At 52.6% G+C, this 19607-nt stretch overlaps 1 protein-coding gene across 1 annotated transcript in view; it reads left to right on the forward strand.

The window, feature by feature from the left end:
• Positions 1–516: 516 nt before the first annotated feature.
• The window catches only part of pepd (peptidase D), a 214165-nt gene continuing 195074 nt past the window's right edge, over positions 517–19607 (forward strand). Inside the window, 1 exon segment of the mRNA XM_085991901.1 lies at positions 517–632. Within this exon segment, the coding sequence (XP_085848027.1) occupies positions 616–632 (17 nt within the window). The 5' untranslated portion in view covers positions 517–615.

The raw sequence follows: 19607 nt of genomic DNA on the forward strand, positions 1-19607 counted from the left end.
CTTACTGTCCCACCTAGCTTTGGATCATCAGCAAACTTGGATACATTGCACTTGGTCCCTTCATCTAGGTCATTAATGTAGATTGTAAATAGCAGCGGTCCCAACACTGATCCTTGTGGCACCCCACTAGTTACAGCCTGCCAACCTGAAAAAGTCCCATTTATCCCCACTCTCTATGTTCTGTCTGTTAACCAATCCTCTTATCCATGCTACTATATTTTAATTTAATTTAAGTTTCCTTCAAAGTTTTTTGTTAATTTACAGTCTTTATTGGTTGTGCCCCTTTAAATAGGCAATTGCCCCCCAGTGGGCGGGGCCGGGCAGTGGGCGGGGCTTTGTGGGCGGAGCCAGTTAGTGGGCGGGGCTCGGGGCGGTGCCAGGGAGTGGGCGGGGCCAGGCAGTGGGCGGGGTCAATGCCGCCAGTCTGGGGACAGGGCTCGGCCGCGCGCTGCCCGCTGGGACCTGTAGTGCGGCCCCGCTCGCTGTCCAAACAGAATGGGAGGCGGCGGCGGAACTACAACTCCCGCCCTGCTATTGGCTGGCTGCAGCAGGGGGCGGGGCGAGCGCGGTTGGTGGAGGGAGAGCGCGAGCGGAGGCCGAGACCGAGAGAGCGGGATGGCGGCGACAGAGGAGTAAGTGAGGCCGGGGGGAGAGGGCCCCGGGACCCAGTGGGCAGAGGGACCCGGGACCCAGTGGGCAGAGGGACCCGGGACCCAGTGGGCAGAGGGACCGGGACCCAGTGGGCAGAGGGCCCGGGGAGAAATCCAGGAGCTCAAGGCCCCGATACTGCTGAAGCGAGCGGCCTGGGCCTCCGCACTGGTGAGGGGCAGGGAGCGGGTGAGGGGCAGGGAGAGGGTCAGGGAGTGGGTGTGAGGGGCAGGGGGAGGGGATCAGGGGAAGGGTTGAGGGGGTGAGGGGCAGGGAGTGGGGTCAGGGGAGGGGGTGAAGGGCAGGGGTTGGGGGCAGGTGTTTGGGTGGGGGTAAGGGAGGGGGTCAGGGTGTGGTGTGAGGGGCAGGGGTGGGGGAGATAGGCAGGGGAGTGCGTCAGGGAGGGTTGAGGGGGTGAGAGGCAGGGGAGTGCGTCAGGGAGGGTTGAGGGGGTGAGAGGCAGGGGAGTGCGTCAGGGAGGGTTGAGGGGGTGAGAGGCAGGGGAGTGCGTCAGGGAGGGTTGAGGGGGTGAGAGGCAGGGGAGTGCGTCAGGGAGGGTTGAGGGGGTGAGGGGCAGGGGAGTGCGTCAGGGAGGGGTGAGGGGCAGGGGGAGGGGATCAGGGAGGGGATCAGGGGAAGGGTTGAGGGGGTGAAGGGCAGGGGTTGGGGGCAGGGGTTTGGGTGGGGGTAAGGGAGGGGGTCAGGGTGTGGTGTGTGGGGCAGGGGTGGGGGAGATAGGCAGGGGAGTGCGTCAGGGAGGGTTGAGGGGGTGAGAGGCAGGGGAGTGCGTCAGGGAGGGTTGAGGGGGTGAGAGGCAGGGGAGTGCGTCAGGGAGGGTTGAGGGGGTGAGGGGCAGGGGAGTGCGTCAGGGAGGGTTGAGGGGGTGAGGGGCAGGGGAGTGCGTCAGGGAGGGTTGAGGGGGTGAGGGGCAGGGAGTGGGGGAGGGGTGAGGGGCAGGGAGTGGGGGAGGGTTGAGGGGGTGAGGGGCAGGGAGTGGGGGAGGGTTGAGGGGGTGAGGGGCAGGGAGTGGGGGAGGGTTGAGGGGGTGAGGGGCAGGGAGTGGGGGAGGGGTGAGGGGCAGGGAGTGGGGGAGGGTTGAGGGGGTGAGGGGCAGGGAGTGGGGGAGGGTTGAGGGGGTGAGGAGCAGGGAGTGGGGTCAGGAGGGGATGAAGGGCAGGGGTTGGGGTGGGGGTAAGGGAGGGGGTCAGGATGTGGTGTGAGGGGCAGGGGTGGGGGAGATAGGCAGGGGAGTGCGTCAGGGAGGGTTGAGGGGCAGGGAGTGGGGTCGGGAGGGGATGAAGGGTGGGGGTAAGGGAGGGGGTCAGGATGTGGTGTGAGGGGCAGGGGTGAGGGAGATAGGGAGGGTTGAGGGGGTGAGGGGCAGGGGAGTGCGTCAGGGAGGGTTGAGGGGGTGAGGGGCAGGGGAGTGCGTCAGGGAGGGTTGAGGGGGTGAGGGGCAGGGAGTGGGGGAGGGGTGAGGGGCAGGGAGTGGGGGAGGGTTGAGGGGGTGAGGGGCAGGGAGTGGGGGAGGGTTGAGGGGGTGAGGGGCAGGGAGTGGGGGAGGGTTGAGGGGGTGAGGGGCAGGGAGTGGGGGAGGGTTGAGGGGGTGAGGGGCAGGGAGTGGGGGAGGGGTGAGGGGCAGGGAGTGGGGGAGGGTTGAGGGGGTGAGGGGCAGGGGTTGGGGTGGGGGTCAGGATGTGGGGTGGGGCAGGGGTGAGGGAGATGGGCAGGGGGAGGGGATCAGGGGAGTGCGTCGGGGAGGGTTGAGGGGGTGAGGGGCAGGGAGTGGGGGAGGGTTGAGGGGGTGAGGAGCAGGGAGTGGGGTCAGAGGAGGGGATGAAGGGCAGGGGTTGGGGTGGGGGTAAGGGAGGGGGTCAGGATGTGGTGTGGGGGAGATAGGCAGGGGAGTGCGTCAGGGAGGGTTGAGGGGCAGGGAGTGGGGTCGGGAGGGGATGAAGGGTGGGGGTAAGGGAGGGGGTCAGGATGTGGTGTGAGGGGCAGGGGTGAGGGAGATGGGCAGGGGAGTGCGTCGGGGAGGGTTGAGGGGGTGAGGGGCAGGGAGTGGGGGAGGGTTGAGGGGGTGAGGGGCAGGGAGTGGGGGAGGGTTGAGGGGGTGAGGGGCAGGGAGTGGGGGAGGGTTGAGGGGGTGAGGAGCAGGGAGTGGGGGAGGGTTGAGGGGGTGAGGAGCAGGGAGTGGGGGAGGGGTGAGGGGCAGGGAGTGAGGAACAGGGAGTGGGGGAGGGTTGAGGGGCAGGGAGTGGGGGAGGGTTGAGGGGGTGAGGAGCAGGGAGTGGGGGAGGGGTGAGGGGCAGGGAGTGAGGAACAGGGAGTGGGGGAGGGTTGAGGGGCAGGGAGTGGGGGAGGGTTGAGGGGCAGGGAGTGGGGGAGGGTTGAGGGGGTGAGGAGCAGGGAGTGGGGGAGGGGTGAGGGGCAGGGAGTGAGGAAGAGGGAGTGGGGGAGGGTTGAGGGGCAGGGAGTGGGGGAGGGTTGAGGGGGTGAGGGGTAGGGAGTGGGGTGAGGGGAGGGGATGAAGGGCAGGGGTTGGGGGTAAGGGAGGGGGTCAGGATGTGGTGTGAGTGGGGTCTGTGTCGGACGGGGGATCGGTGAGGGGAATGCGACATTACTTCACGTTAAATCTGGGAGTCAGGTGGGAGAGAGGCTGTGGGAGAGGAGCTCCGGGGCTTGGGGTGGGGAAATGTAAGTGACCTGGTGTAAAAGCTGCGGTTGAGACATAGAGGCTGAAAAAAGTGAGATTGGAGGGGGAGATACTGAAGGGGTCTCTGAGACTGCGGTGGATTTGAATGTGGGGGATGGGGGTTGATATATTTTCTTGTGAATTTGATATTGAATGGTTGCTTGTTTTTTTACAAGTTGTTTTCAGATCATGTGGACACTTGATTTTATTAATTGATTGTCTAATTGTACTGTACAAAGGTTCTTGTGTCTGCTGTCTTAGGGTTAAAGGTGAAACCTCTTGCGGGAAGTACGTCCAAACTCAACAAATCAGGAAAGCTGAATAGACAGACTCTCTCCTGAGGGGTGGCCTAATAGAGGCCTTCAAAAAAATTTTTTTTTTTCCATTTACGGGATTTGGGCGTCACTGGCAAGGCCAACATTTATTGCCCATCCCCAGTTGTCCTAGAGTTATACAGCACAGAAAGAGGCCCTTCGGCCCATCGCGTCCGCGCCGGCCATCAAGCCCTGTCTAATCTAATCCCATTTTCCAGCACTTGGTCCGTAGCCTTGTATGCTATGGCGTTTCAAGTGCTCATCCAAATGCTTCTTGAATGTTGTGAGGGTTCCTGCCTCTACCACCCTTTCAGGCAGTGAGTTCCAGATTCCAACCAACCTCTGGGTGAAAAGTTTTTCCTCAAATCCCCTCTAAACCTCCTGCCACTTACTTGAATCTATGCCCCCTGGTTATTGACCCCTCTACTAAGGGGAAAAGTTCCTTTCTATCCACCCTATCTATGCCCCTCATAATTGTGTACACCTCAATCAGGTCCCCCCTCAGCCTTCTCTGCTCCAAGGAAAACAACCCCAGCCTGTCCAGTCTCTCTTCATAGCTGAAGCGCTCCAGCCCAGGTAACATCCTGGTGAATCTCCTCTGCAGCCTCTCCAAAGCAATCACATCCTTCCTATAGTGTGGCGACCAGAACTGCACACAGTACTCCAGCTGTGGCCTTACCAGCGTTTTGTACAGCTCCATCATAACCTCCCTGCTCTTGCCTTCATTAGCCGAGGCATAGAATATAAGTATCCCATATGCCTTTTTCACCACCTTATCCACCTATTCTGCTGCCTTCAGGGATCTATGTAGATGCACACCAAGGTCCCTCTGTCTTTCCTAGGGTCTTACCATTCATTGTGTATTCCCTTGCCTTGTTAGTCTGTCCAAAATGCATCACCTCACACTTTTCAGGGTTAAATTCCATTTGCCACTGTTCCGCCCATCTGACCAACCCATCTATATCGTCCTGTAGCCTGAGGCTTCCCTCCTCGCTATTTACCACCCCACCAATTTTCGTGTCATCTGCGAACTTACAGATCATACCTTTTACATTCACATCCAAATCATTAATGTAGACCACAAACAGCAAGGGACCCAGCACCGATCCCTGCGGTACCCCACTGGACACAGGCTTCCAGTCACAAAAACAACCTTCCACCATCACCCTCTGCCTTCTGCCACTAAGCCAGTTTTGGATCCAATGTGCCAAGGCACCCTGGATCCCATGGACTCTTACCTTCCTGACCAGTCTCCTATGCGGGACTTTATCAAAAGCCTTACTGAAATCCATGTAAACCACATCCACTGCACTACCCTCATCCACACACCTAGTCACCCCCTCGAAAAATTCAATCAAATTGGTCAGACATGATCTTCCCTTGACAAAGCCATGCTGGCTATCCCTAATTAATCCCTGCCTCTCCAAGTGGAGACCAATTCTGTCCCTCAGAATTTTTTCCAATAATTTCCCTACCACTGATGTTAGGCTCACTGGCCTGTAATTCCCTGGTTTATCCCTACTACCCTTCTTGAATAATGGTACTACGTTAGCTGTTCTCCAGTCCTCTGGCACATCCCCTGTGGCCAGAGAGGTTCTGAAAATTTGTGCCAGAGCCCCTGCAATCTCCTCTTTTGCCTCACACAGCAGCCTGGGATACATCTCATCCGGGCCTGGGGATTTATCCACTTTTAAGCCTGCTAAAACCGCTAGTACCTCCTCCCTCTCGATGCTAATATGTTCAAGTATATCACAGTCCCCCTGCCCGATTTCTATGTCCACATCGTCCTTCTCCATAGTGAACACAGATGCAAAAAATTCATTTAAAACCCCACCTACATCCTCTGGCTCTACACACAGTTTGCCACTTTGGTCCCTAATGGGCCCTACTCTTTCCCTAGTTATCCTCTTGCTCTTAATATACTGATAAAACACCTTAGGATTTTCCTTTATTTTGCTCGACAGTGTTATTTCATGGCCCCCCCCTCGCTCTCCTAATTTCTTTTTTAAGTATCCCCCTGCACTTTTTATACTCCTCTAGGGCTTCCTCTGTCTTTAGTCCTTTGTATCTGCCAAAAGCCCCCCTTTTTTCCCTAATCCATTCTCGTATATCCCTTGACATCCAAGGTTCCCTGGGCTTGTTGGTCCCACCCTTGACCTTTGCGGGAACATGTTGCCATTGTACTCTCTCAATTTCCTTTCTGAAAGACTCCCATTGCTCCGATGTGGATTTTCCTTCAAGTAGCTGATCCCAGTCCACATTGGCCAGATCCTGCCTTATCATATTAAAATCGGCCTTCCCCCAATTTAGAACCTTTATTTCCGGTCCATCCTTGTCCTTTTCCATGACTACCTTAAATCTCACCGAATTATGGTCACTGTCACCAAAGTGCTCACCTACTAACACTTCTACCACTTGCCCGGCCACATTCCCTAGAATTAGGTCCAGTACCGCCCCCTCTCTTGTAGGACTTTCTACATGCTGGCTCAAAAAGCTCTCCTGGATGCACTTTAAGAATTCTGCACCCTCTAAGCCTTTCACACTCTGACTATCCCAGCTAATATTGGGGAAGTTGAAATCCCCCACTATTATTACCCTATTATTTGCACACTTCTGAGATTTGCCTACATATCTGTTCCTCTATCTCCCCCTGGCTGTTTGGGGGCCTATAGTACACTCCCAGCAAAGTGCTTGCCCCCTTTTTGTTTTTAAGTTCAACCCATATGGCCTCATTAGAGGAACCTGTTAATATATCATCCCTCCTTACAGCAGTAATTGTCTCCTTAATTAATATTGCGACACCCCCTCTTTTACCCCACCCTCTGTCTCGCCTGAAGATTCTATACCCCGGAATATTGAGCTGCCAGTCTTGCCCCTCCCTCAACCATGTCTCCGTGATAGCAACAATATCATACTCCCATGTGTTCATCAACAACTTCAGTTCATCCACCTTATTCGCAAGACTCCTTGCATTAAAATAAATGCCATTTAGCCTTGCCCTACTCCCTTGTGCCGTTACATATTTGCTCTGCCTTCCAGTCTGACTTGTTTTTTCCTCTATATTTGGCTGTACATCACCCCCTATTATAGCTCCACTCTGTATCCTATCCCCCTGCCAAGTTAGTTTAAACCCCCCCGAACAGTGCTAGCAAACCTCCCCGCAAGGATATTTGTCCTGTTCTGGTTCAGGTGCAACCCGTCTGACTTGTACAAGTCCCACTTCCCCAGAAGCAGGCCCAGTGATCCAGGAAACTAAAGCCCTCCCTCCTGCACCAACTCTTTAGCCACGCATTCACCTGCTCTATCCTCCTATTCCTATACTCACTAACACGTGGCACCGGGAGTAATCCAGAGATTACAACCTTTGAGGTCCTGCTCTTTAGTCTGCTGCCTAGCTCCCTAAATTCTTGCTGCAGGACCCCATCCCTCTTCCTACCCATGTCATTGGTCCCAATGCGAACCACGACCTCTGACTGTTCACCCTCTCCCTTCAGAATGCCCTGCAGCCGTTCAGTGACACCAGGGAGGCAACAAACCATCCTGGAGTCACGTCTATGGCCACAGAAACGCCTATCTGTTCCCCTTACGATAGAATCCCCTACCACTATTGCTCTCCCACTCTTTTTCCTCCCTTCCTGAGCAGCAGAAGCACCCCTGGTGCCAGGAAGTTGGCTGCTGCTGCCTTCCTCTGGCAAGTCATCCCCCTCAACAGTGTCCAAATCGGTATACCTGTTTGAGAGGGGGATGTCCACAGGGGTCCCCTGCACTACCTGCCTGCGTCTACTGCTCCGCCTGATGGTCACCCATTTCCCTTCTGCCTGTGCAGCCCTTACCTACGGTGTGACCAACTCACTAAACGTGTTGTCCATGACCCTTTCAGCATCGCGAATGCTCCAAAACTCATCCATCTGCAGCTCCAGCGCCGCAATGCGGTCTACTCGTAGCTACAGCTGGATACATTTCTGGCACACATGGTCGTCAGGGACACAGGCAGCGTCCCTGAATTCCCACATAGAGCAAGAGGAGCATAACACGGGGCTGGGCTGTCCTGACATGACTTGCCCTTTAATTAATTTAAATTAATTCAATACCACCAATTAAAGATATACACTAGGGCGCTTGTATGGTTTACCAACAGTCCCCGCTACACCAGAAAGACCTTAGCAACTATAAACCAGAGTTAAAGTTTAAAAAATAGAGAAATACTCACCAACCAATCACTTACCTGCTCCCTGAGAAGGTGGCGGTGAGCCGTCTTCTTGAACCGCTGCAGTCCGTGTGGTGAATGTACTCCCACGGTGCTGTTAGGGAGGGAGTTCCAGGATTTTGACCCAGCAATGACGAAGGGATGCCGATATACTTCCAAGTCAGGATGGTGTGTGACTTGGAGAGGAGCTTGGCGGTGACGGTGTTCCCATGTTCCTGCTGCCCTTGTCCTTTAGAGTGGTAGAGGTTGTGGGTTTGGGAGCTGCTGTCGAAGAAGCCTTGGCACTTCTGGCTGAAGATGGTTGCAAATGCTATAGCCTTGCTCCGCCATCATTGAGGATGGGGATGTTCATGGAGCCGCTTCCTCCCGTTAGTTTAATTGTCCCATCACCATTCACGAAAATGTGGCAGGACTGCAGAGCTTTGATCTGATCCATTGGTTGTGGGTTCGCTTAGCTCTGCCTGCTTCCGCTGTTTAGCATGCATGCAGTCCTGTGTTGTAGCTTCACCAGGTTGACACCTCACTTTTAGGTATGCCTGCTGCTGCTCCTGGCATGCTCTTCTACACTTCCTCATTAAATCAGGGTTGGTCCCCTAGCTTGATGGGAATGGTAGAGTAAGGGATATACCGGGCCATGAGGTTATAGATTATGATGGAATATAATTCTGCTGCTGTTGATGGCCCACAGTGCCTCATGGATGCACAGACTTGAACTGCTAGATCTGTTCTGAATCAATCCCATTTAGCAGTAGTGTCACACAACACAATGGAGGGTGTCCTCAGTGTGAAGACGGGACTTCGTCTTCACAAGGACTGTGCGGTGGTCACTCCTACCAATACTGCCATGGATTGATGTATCTGTGACAGGTGGATTGGTGAGGACGAGGTCAAGTAGGATTTTTCCTTGAGTTGGTTCTCTCGCCACCTGTCGCAGGCCCAGACTGGCAGATGTATCCTTCAGGACTCTGCCAGCTCGGTTAGTAGTGGTGCTATCGAGCCACTCTTGGTGATGGACATTGAAGTCCCCCACCCAGAGTACATTCTGTGCCCTTGCTACTCTCAGTGCTTCTTCCAAGTGGTGTTCAACATGGAGGAGTACTGATTCATCAGCTGAGGGAGGGCGGTAGGTGGTAATCAGCAGGAGGTTTCCTTGCCCATGTTTGACCTGATGCCATGAGACCTCATGGAGTCCAGAGTAAATGTTGAGGACTCCCAGAGCCTCTCCTTCCCAACTGTATACCACTGTGCCGCCACTCCTGGTGGGTCTGTCGTGCCGGTGGGACAGGACATACCCAGGGATGGTGATGGAGGAGTTCGGGACATTAGCTGAAAGGTATGATTCTGTGAGTGTGACTATGTCAGGCTGTTGCTTGACTAGTCAGTGGGACAGCCGCAGAATGCAGCCAGGCAGGGTGGAGTGAAACAATAACAGAAGATTCTGGAATCACACAGCAGGTTGGATGCACCCGCATTTTAATAAAATGAGAAAAGAGAAAGGAAAGACAGATGTGCTGATGATTTCCTCCTGCTCCCTGTTCTCCCATACTCCAGTGCAGTACTGAGGGAGTGCCGCACTGTCGGAGGGGCAGTACTGAGGGAGTGCCGCACTGTCGGAGGGGCAGTACTGAGGGAGCGCTGCACTGTCGGAGGGGCAGTACTGAGGGAGTGCCGCACTGTCGGAGGGGCAGTACTGAGGGAGCGCTGCACTGTCGGAGGGGCAGTACTGAGGGAGTGCCGCACTGTCGGAGGGGCAGTACTGAGGGAGCGCCGCACTGTCGGAGGGGCAGTACTGAGGGAGTGCCGCACTGTCGGAGGGGCAGTACTGAGGGAGTGCCGCACTGTCGGAGGGGCAGTACTGAGGGAGCGCTGCACTGTCGGAGGGGCAGTACTGAGGGAGCGCCGCACTGTTGGAGGGGCAGTACTGAGGGAGTGCCGCACTGTCGGAGGGGCAGTACTGAGGGAGCGCCGCACTGTCGGAGGGGCAGTACTGAGGGAGCGCCGCACTGTCGGAGGGGCAGTACTGAGGGAGTGCCGCACTGTCGGAGGGGCAGTACTGAGGGAGTGCCGCACTGTCGGAGGGGCAGTACTGAGGGCGTGCCGCACTGTCGGAGGGGCAGTACTGAGGGAGCGCCGCACTGTCGGAGGGGCAGTACTGAGGGAGCGCCGCACTGTCGGAGGGGCAGTACTGAGGGAGTGCCGCACTGTTGGGTGTCGTCCTTCGGATGGGATGTTAAACCGAGGCCCCGTCTGCCCTCGGGTGGATGAAAAATATCCCACGTCCACTATTTGAAGAAGAGCAGGAGAGTTATTCCCACTGTCCTGGCCAATATTTATCCTTCAACCAACACCTCAAAAACAGACTATCTGGTCATTATCCCATTGCTGTTTGTGGGAGCTTGCCGTGTGCAAATTTTCTGCCACAATTCCTACATTACAACAGTGACGACTCTTCAAAAAGACTTCACTTTGGCTGTGAAGCACTTTGAGACGTCCTGAGGTCATGGAAGGTGATGCGGCAATGCAAATTCTCTTTATTTTTCTGGCCCCCTTGTTCAGACTCTGAAGGGATAGAACTAAATGCCATAACCTGTCGTTTTCCTTTCCTGGGGTTTGCTACCTTGTGCATTTCTAATTTCCTAATTTGAATGCATGTTTCCACATCAGTTGTTTTGACCAGCAGTGTGTCTCCATGAAATCCGGCTGCTGTCGATCCAATCTTAGTTCCCCTTAAGACTTTCAGAACCTCATTCTGGCGGGTGCGGGTGGGGGGCTGGCTTTGATAGGAAGAGACAAAAAAAGTCTGCTAATCCTCAGGTCCCTGAGGTAGCCTGGTGGAACTCTTTCCCCTCCTCCCATTCCGAGATACCCTGCTGGACCTGTCCCCTGTTCCCTGATTGACCCTCGTGGACCCCAGTCTAAAGGCCAATGGTTTAAACATTAACCAACGATTGATGATGGTGCAAATGGTGGGGCTTATATTTAGTCAGAGGATGATGACTCTGTTTATCCTGTGATTGCTGCCAATTCTGCAACAGGATTGTGTGCTATTGATACCGTGTATAGTTAGACTGGTGATAAATGCGTCAGGAAGAATGAAATATGGGAATTACATAGAACATACGGCACAGGAACAGGCCATTCGGCCCAACCAGTCCATGTCGGTGTTTATGCTCCACTCGAGCCTCCTCCCGTCTTTCCTCATCTAAATCTATCAGCGTAACCCTCTATTCCCTTCTCCCTCATGTGCTTATCCAGCTTCCCCTTAAATGCATCTATTCTATTCGCCTCAACATTCTCCCCACTCTCTGGGTAAAGAAGTTTCTCCTGAATTCCCGATTTGTTTCTTGGTGACTATCTTATATTGATGGCCTCTAGTTTTGCTCTTGTGGACACATTCTCTCTGTGTCTACTCTAGAAACCACTTTCATAATTTTAAAGGCCTCTATCAGGTCACCCCTCAGCCTTCTCTTTTCAAGAGAAAAGAGCCCCAGCCTGTTCATCCTTTCCTGAATAAGTATAACCTCGCATTTCTGGTATTGTCCTTGTAAATCTTTTTTGCAGCCTCTCCAGTGCCTCTATATCCTTTTTATAATATTTCAACCAAAACTGCGCCCAGTGCTCCGAGTGCGGTCCAACCAAGGTTCGATACAGGTTTAGCGTAACTTCCCTGCTTTTCAATTCTGTCCCTCTAGAAATAAACCCCAGTGCTTGCTTTGCTTTTTAATGGCTTATTGACCTGCGTCAGTTTTATTTCTATATTTGTACTCCCAGGTCCTTTTGCTCCTCTACCCTAATTAAATTCTTATTTTTCGAGTAATATTTGACCTCCTTATTTTTCTTCCCAAAATGTAATACCTCACTTTTATCTATGTTGAAATGGAATCCTATTTTTGCCCTTTAGACATTGGATCTATTTCCTTGGGGTTTACTCGGCAGTTTGTGAATTGCGAATAATTTAGCTTCTGTTCTTTTTTTAACAATGTATTTGTTCCTGGGATGTGGGCGTCGCTGGCAAGGCCAGCATTTATTGCCCATCCCTAATTGCCCTTGAGAAGGTGGTGGTGAACCGCCTTCTTGAACCGCTGCAGTCCGTGTGGTGAAGGTGCTCCCACAGTGCTGTTAGGGAGGGAGTTCCAGGATTTTGACCCAGCGACGATGAAGGATCGGCTGATATATTTCCAAGTGAGGATGGTGTGTGACTTGGAGGTGGTGGTGTTCCCATGTTCTTGCTGCCCTTGTCCTTCTAGGTGGTAGAGGTCACGGGTTTGGGAGGTGCTGCCGAAGAAGACTTGGTGAGTTGTTGTAGTGCATCTTGTAGATGGTACACACTGCAGCCACGGTGCGCCGGTGGCGGAGGGAGTGAATGTTTAAGCTGTTGGATGGGGTGCCAAACAAGCGGGCTGCTTTGTCCTGGATGGTGTCGAGCTTCTTGAGTGTTGTTGGAGCTGCCCTCATCCAGGCAAGTGGAGAGTATTCCATCACACTCCTGACTTGGGCCTTGTAGATGGTGGAAAGGCTCTGGGGAGTCAGGAGGGGAGACCTCTCTGCAGAATACCCAGCTTGTATTTATGTGGCTGGTCCAGTTAAGTTTCTGGTCAATGGTGACCCCCAGGATGTTGATGGTGGGGGATTCGGCGATGGTAATGCCGTTGAATGTCAAGGGGCGGTGGTTGGACTCTCACTTGTTGGAGATAGTCATTGCCTGGGACTTGTGTGGCACGAATGTTACTTGCCACTTATCAGCCCAAGTCTGAATGTCGTCCAGGTCTTGCTGCATTCGGGCATGGACTGCTTCATTATCTGAGGAGTTGTGAATGAAACTGAACACTGTGCAGTCATCAGCGAACATCCCCACTTCTGACCTTATGATGGTGGAAAGGTCATTGATGAAGCAGCTGAAAATGGTTGGGCCTAGGACACTGCCCTGAGGAACTCCTGCAGCGATGTCCTGGGGCTGTGATGATTGACCTCCAACAATTACAACCATCTTCCTTTGTGCTAGGTATGACTCCAGCCAGTGGAGCATTTTCCCCCTGATTCCCATTGACTTCAGTTTTACTAGGGCTCCTTGATGCTACACTCGGTCAAATGCTGCCTTGATGTCAAGGGCTGTCACCTCACCTCACCTCTGGAATTCAGTTCCTTTGTCCATGTTTGGACCAAGGCTGTAATGAGGTCGGGAGCAGAGTGGTCTTGGCGGAACCCAAACTGGGCCTTGGTGAGCAGGTTATTGGTGAGCAAGTGCCTCTTGATAGCACTGTCGACAACACCTTCCATCACTTTGCTGATGATTGAGAGTAGACTGATGGGGCGGTAATTGGCCGGATTGTATTTCTTCTGCTTTTTGTGGACAGGACATACCTGGGCAGTTTTCCACATTGTTGGGTAGATGCCAGTGTTGTAGCTGTACTGGAGCAGCTTGGCTAGAGGCACGGCTAGTTCTGGAGCACAAGTCTTCAGCACGACGGCCAGGATGTTGTCGGGGGCCCATAGCCTTTGCTGTATCAAATGCGCTTAGCTGTTTCTTGATATCACGTGGAGTGAATCGAATTGGTTGAAGAATGGCTTCTGTGGTGGTGGGGACCTCAGGAGGAGGCCAATATGGATCATCCACTTGGCACTTCTGGCTGAGGATGGCTGCAAACACTTCAGCCTTGTCTTTTGCACTCGTGCTGGGCTCCGCCATCATTGAGGATGGGGATATTCATGGCGCCTCATCCTCCCGTTAGTTGTTTAATTGTGCACCACCATTCACGAATGGATGTGGCAGGACTGCAGAGCTTTGATCTGATCCGTTGGTTATGGGATCGCTTAGCTCTGTCTATAGCATGCTGCTTCCGCTGTATAGCATGCATGTAGTCCTGTGTTGCAGCTTCCCCAGGTTGGCACCTCATTTTTTTTGGTACGCCTTGTGCTGCTCCTGGCATGCTCTTCTACACTCCTTCTTGAACCAGAGTTGGTCCCCTAGCTTGATGGTAATGGTAGAGTGAGGGATATGCCGGGCCATGATTGTGGTGGAATACAATTCTGCTGCTGCTGATGGCCCACAGCGCCTCGTGGATACCCGGTTTTGAGCTGCTAGATCTGTTCTGAATCTATCCCATTTAGCACAGTGGTAGTGCCACACAACACGATGGAGGGTGTCCTTAGTGTGAAGATGGGACTTCGTCTCCACAAGGACTGTGCGGTGGTCACTGCTACCAATGCTGTCATGGACAGATGCATCTGTGACAGGTAGATTGGTGAGGACGAGGTCAAGTAGGTTTTTCCCTCGTGTTGGTTCTCTCACCACCTGTCGTAGGCCCAGACTGGCAGCTGTGTCCTTCAGGACTCTGCCAGCTCGGTTAGTAGTGGTGCTACTGAGCCACTCTTGGTGATGGACATTGAAGTCCCCCACCCAGAGTACATTCTGTGCCCTTGCTACTCTCAGTGCTTCTTCCAAGTGGTGTTCAACATGGAGGAGTACTGATTCATCAGCTGAGGGAGGGCGGTAGGTGGTAATCAGCAGGAGGTTTCCTTGCCCATGCTTGACCTGAAGCCATGAGACTTCATGTGGTCTGGAGTCAATGTTGAGGAGTCCCAGGGCCACTCCTTCCCGACTGTATGTCGCTACCTCTGGTGGGTCTGTCCTGCCAGTGGGACAGGACGTACCCAGGGATGGTGATGGAGGAGTCTGGGACATTGGCTGAAAGGTATGATTCTGTGAGGATGACTCTGTCAGGCTGTGGCGTGACTAGTCTGTGGGACAGCTCTCCCAATTTTGGCACAAGTCCCCAGTTGACTTTGCAGGATGTGCCGTTGTCGTGTCTGAAACTGGTGCCGAGGTCGATGCCGGGTGGTTCATCCAGTTTTATTTTTATTATTGTTTTTCATAGTGGTTCTGAACAACGGCCATTTCAGAGGGCAGTTAAGAGTCTGGGGTCACACATATGAAGGACATTAGTGAACCAGATGGGTTTTTACGACAATTCAATAGTTTCATGGTCACCATTACTGATGCTAGCTTTTTATTCCAGATTTATTTAATGAACTGAATTTAAATTGCCCAGCTGCCGTGGTGAACTCGCGTCCCCAGATCATTAATCCAGGTTGATGCTACCATTCCCAGTTCCCTTTCCTCAGATCACCCCATGGTGGGTGCCATACAAATTATTCTCCCTCCCAATAGTCTGCTCTGTATCCAGTTGCGGGGGAACGAGTGTGAAATGTTTTTTTCCTGGAAGCCTGTTGCAGTGGTTGAAGGTATTGTCCATTCACCTCTGGGGCTTGGGTTCGAATCCAACCCAGGATCGTGGGATGTAAACCATCCTCTTTGACTATAACAGGAACTAAACCTGTTTGCAACACAGGTGGAAGCCATTTGGCCTATCATATCTGGCAGTGTTTGATGCGACAGTGTAGAGGGAGCTTTACTCTGTATCTAACTCGTGCTGTACCTGCCCTGGGAGTGTTTGATGGGACAGTGCAGAGGGAGCTTTACTCTGTATCGAACCCGTGCTGTACCTGCCCTGGGAGTGTTTGATGGGACAGTGTAGCGGGAGCTTTACTCTGTATCTAACCCGTGCTGTACCTGCCCTGGGAGTGTTTGATGGGACAGTGTAGAGGGAGCTTTACTCTGTATCTAACCCGTGCTGTACCTGCCCTGGGAGTGTTTGATGGGACAGTGTAGAGGGAGCTTTACTCTGTATCGAACCCGTGCTGTACCTGCCCTGGGAGTGTTTGATGGGACAGTGTAGAGGGAGCTTTACTCTCTATCTAACCCGTGCTGTACCTGCCCTGGGAGTGTTTGATGGGACAGTGTAGAGGGAGCTTTACTCTGTATCTAACCCGTGCTGTACCTGCCCTGGGAGTGTTTGATGGGACAGTGTAGAGGGAGCTTTACTCTCTATCTAACCCGTGCTGTACCTGCCCTGGGAGTGTTTGATGGGACAGTGTAGAGGGAGCTTTACTCTGTATCTAACCCGTGCTGTACCTGCCCTGGGAGTGTTTGATGGGACAGTGTAGAGGGAGCTTTACTCTGTATCTAACCCCGTGCTGTACCTGCCCTGGGAGTGTTTGATGGGACAGTGTAGAGGGAGCTTTACTCTGTACCTAACCCGTGCTGTACCTGCCCTGGGAGTGTTTGATGGGACAGTGTAGAGGGAGCTTTACTCTGTATCGAACCCGTGCTGTACCTGCCCTGGGAGTGTTTGATGGGACAGTGCAGAGGGAGCTTTACTCTGTATCTAACCCGTGCTGTACTTGCCCTGGGAGTGTTTGATGGGACAGTGTAGCCTGGTGCAGTGGGATAATAATCTGGCACATTGGGCACCTGCTGTTGGTCAGGTATCCCAGTCAGTCTGGGGATACTTTGCCCACAACACACTGCTGTTGTGCCTCAGTAGTGATTACACAGAACCGAAACTGCTGGGGTGGGGGAGGTGTAGAACGACGACTGCACTGTGTGGGGTTGCTGCTTCAGGCGCGTTATGTCACCAGTGTGATAATCCTTTGGTTTAAACCTGATGTAGATGTGAAGGAGTTGTAGAATTTGTGTTGCCCGGTGCTCCTAGAATGCGACTCTGTATTGGCTTGAAGTGTAGGGATAGATTGAATGTGTCTGCAAGTTTACTCAGATGTGAGATCACATTGAGCCAGTGTGCGCGCAGCAACGCTCATTGGTACGGCAAAGAAACGCTTTAATCAGCTTGATTGGTGCACTTGGGGCTTATTCATTTGGGATGTGAAGGAAAGAGATGTGAGGTTTTCATTTATATTGCAGCTTGTCGCGTCTCAGTGCTTCACACACGGAATTGTTTTGAGTCAGTGACTGTTGTATAGAGAGCGCCTGGTGGAGATGGTGAGTGGGTTTGACATGTGGATTGCGGCGGGTTTGACATGTGGATTGCGGCAGGTTTGAAATCTGATGACTACAAATGAATGAGTCGGGAGGCTGTGGGTTCAAGTCCCACTCCAGAGACTTCAGCACATAATCTCGCCGGCAATCGATAAAATAATTGGATTGCCGCTGGACAAATCTCCAGATCCAGACAGTTTCCACCCAAGGATATTAAAAGAAATAGTCATGGAAATCAGTGCTGCATGAATTCTCCTCCTCCATTGCCTGCTGGATTTGGGGATTGCAGTGTAGAATTGGAAGGCAGCAAGTGTTAATGGTTGGGTTGAAAGGACTGAGTTATGATGAGAGACTGGGTAAAGTTGCAGGTGCCTGGCCGGGGGTGGGGGGTAAGGTCGATCTGACTGGGGATTTAATGAGAGTTGAGGGGGCCGTGCAACACCCCTCCCTTTGTCTGGATTTCCCTACTAAAGGGAATAATCTTGAAATTTAAAATAAGGCAGGTGAACCTCTTCAGAGGAAGGGCTTTGTGAATGAGAAATGCGCTTCCTTAGATGCAGAATTAATAGGAAGGCCGGCACTTGGGAATTAAGGAGATCAAAGCAGTGTTGTCCAGTAGGAAATCGCTGATTATCCACAGATGAAGCTATGCTGACACCGTTTTAGCCAACTGCACTAATGTTAGATACAGTACATCACAGGTAAACATCTATCACCATGCAGCCCTGGGCCAGCCGTGGCTCAGTGGGTAGCACTCTCGCATCCGAGTCAGAAGGTTGTGGGTTCAAGTCCCACTCCAGGGACTTGAGCACAAAAATCGCGGCTAACGCTCCCAGTGCAGTACTGAGGGAGTGCTACACTATCGGAGGGTCAGTACTGAGGGAGCGCTGCACTGTCGGAGGGGCAGCACTGAGGGAGCGCTGCACTGTCGGAGGGGCAGTACTGAGGGAGTGCCGCACTGTCGGAGGGGCAGTACTGAGGGAGCGCTGCACTGTCGGAGGGGCAGTACTGAGGGAGCGCTGCACTGTTGGAGGTGCTGTCTTTCGGATGTGATGTTAAACCGAGGCCCCGTATGCTCTCTGGTGGACATAAAAGATCCCACGGGCACTATTTTGAAGAAGAGTAGGGGGAGTTCTCCCCGGTGTCCTGGGGCCAATATTGATCCCTCAGCCACCATCACTAAAACAGATGAACTGGTCATTCTCACATTGCTGTGTGTGGGAGCTTGCTGTGTGCAGATTAGCTGCCGCGTTTCCTACATTACAACAGTGACTCCACTTCAAAAGTACTTCATTGGCTGTGAAGCGCTTTGGGATGTGAAAGGCGCTACAGAAATGCGAGTCTTTCTATTCAGTGCAGAGATGTAAAATCTGCCTTGGTGAATTTTCTTTGCACAGCATAACAAGGGCCGTATACTAGCGGGTGTACCTGGGTTCAGGAATGAGATACAATTCCAATACTTGTGTATAATAAGATAGATTGCACCTAGTCAAGAGTTCAGTGCCCACACCTTGTTGATCCCATTCCACTCTTATTGCTCCAATATACCACAAATGCCAAGCTCGTCAGCATTTTCACAACCAGGGCACGCCTTTTTAAATTGCACTGTGTTGGCATGGACACAGGAATTGTGTTGGGATGACATCTCACTTTTCTGTGTCCTCGCCTCCCCCCATATTTCTTGTTTTGGTCCCTCTGCCTTTTGCCGGTGAACCGCTCGCTCCCAGGCTTGTGCCAGCCCTGCCCCAGCGCTGGGTCGATGGGCACAATTGGCAGACTTGCTGCCTACACTGGCAATCGGGTCTACAGCTAGAGTTTTTTAACCTGTGTGGTGTCCCTGGGATACCAGAGGAAGCCATTTGGCCCACCTGGCTATCATTCTCCTCTGCAGGTATAAGAAGAAAGGTGAGGAATTCCATGGAGACCCCAGGAAAGCATGAGGTCGAGTAGATGGGGCGGAGGAAGAGTTAGTGTGTAGGACAAGGTATTTGGAGCGCGAGAGGGATGTTCTGAGGACCCCAGACCACTGTCATGTTGATAAAACAGCGATGAGCAAGATTATGACGGAGGGAGGCAGAGGTTTGAGGGCTGGAGATGAGAGAGGACCCATGCAGTAGTCAATTTTATTTCCTTGTGTGATGTGCAAGGAATTGCTGGATGAGAAGACCATTTAGTTCACCTACCATCCGGGTAGTTGCGTGTTACAGTAATGGAGTTGTTGATGAATCGTGGCAATGAAGATTGTCTGTGAAATGTCCGAGCCTCCCCGGGCACTGGAGCAGGACTCAACAACCTCCGACACAATTGGGCTTTAGGCAGCGAGAGGGAGAAGAGTGTTTGGCATAAGTGAGGAGATTGAGCTTTTTTGGCGGTAGATTTAGGCGAGGAGGGTGAGGCTGGGAGTGAGAGGGAGAAACCATTGACGGAAGCATTATTTTTTATCACATGGGTTATGTGCGGACTTCAAAAGAATGAAAACTGGCCAAGTGTCTGTGTTTAAATGTTCTATAATTGGGGCAGTTTACAATGTTCGAAACAAATATTAAACTCCATCAACTACAGAACTGTATATCGTGCAAACTATTGGCACAAAATTACCATGCAGCCCGATGTAATATTTAATGGTTTTCAGGTATGTGATGTTTGAAATGATTCACACCAACCAGTTTCTAATGTTCTAGGCCATGGGGGGGAAGGGAACTGGGAAAGTTCCCTAAATCCCGGTGGATGAAGGGAAAGGGATCTGGGAACAGGGTGGGTACGTGAGATTAGTATTATTTACTGGCGTGGAGAGTAAACACCGACACGGACTGGATGGGCCAAATGGCCTGTTTCTATGTTGAAAATTCTTTCTATGAATAACATTAGTGCAGCCTGTGGGGGAGGAACAGCCCTGATAAACTATCA

Source organism: Somniosus microcephalus, chromosome 6, assembly GCF_052327205.1.
Source record: "Somniosus microcephalus isolate GS21.2 chromosome 6, FLI_Smic_1.0, whole genome shotgun sequence".
Taxonomy (NCBI): Eukaryota; Metazoa; Chordata; class Chondrichthyes; order Squaliformes; family Somniosidae; genus Somniosus; species Somniosus microcephalus.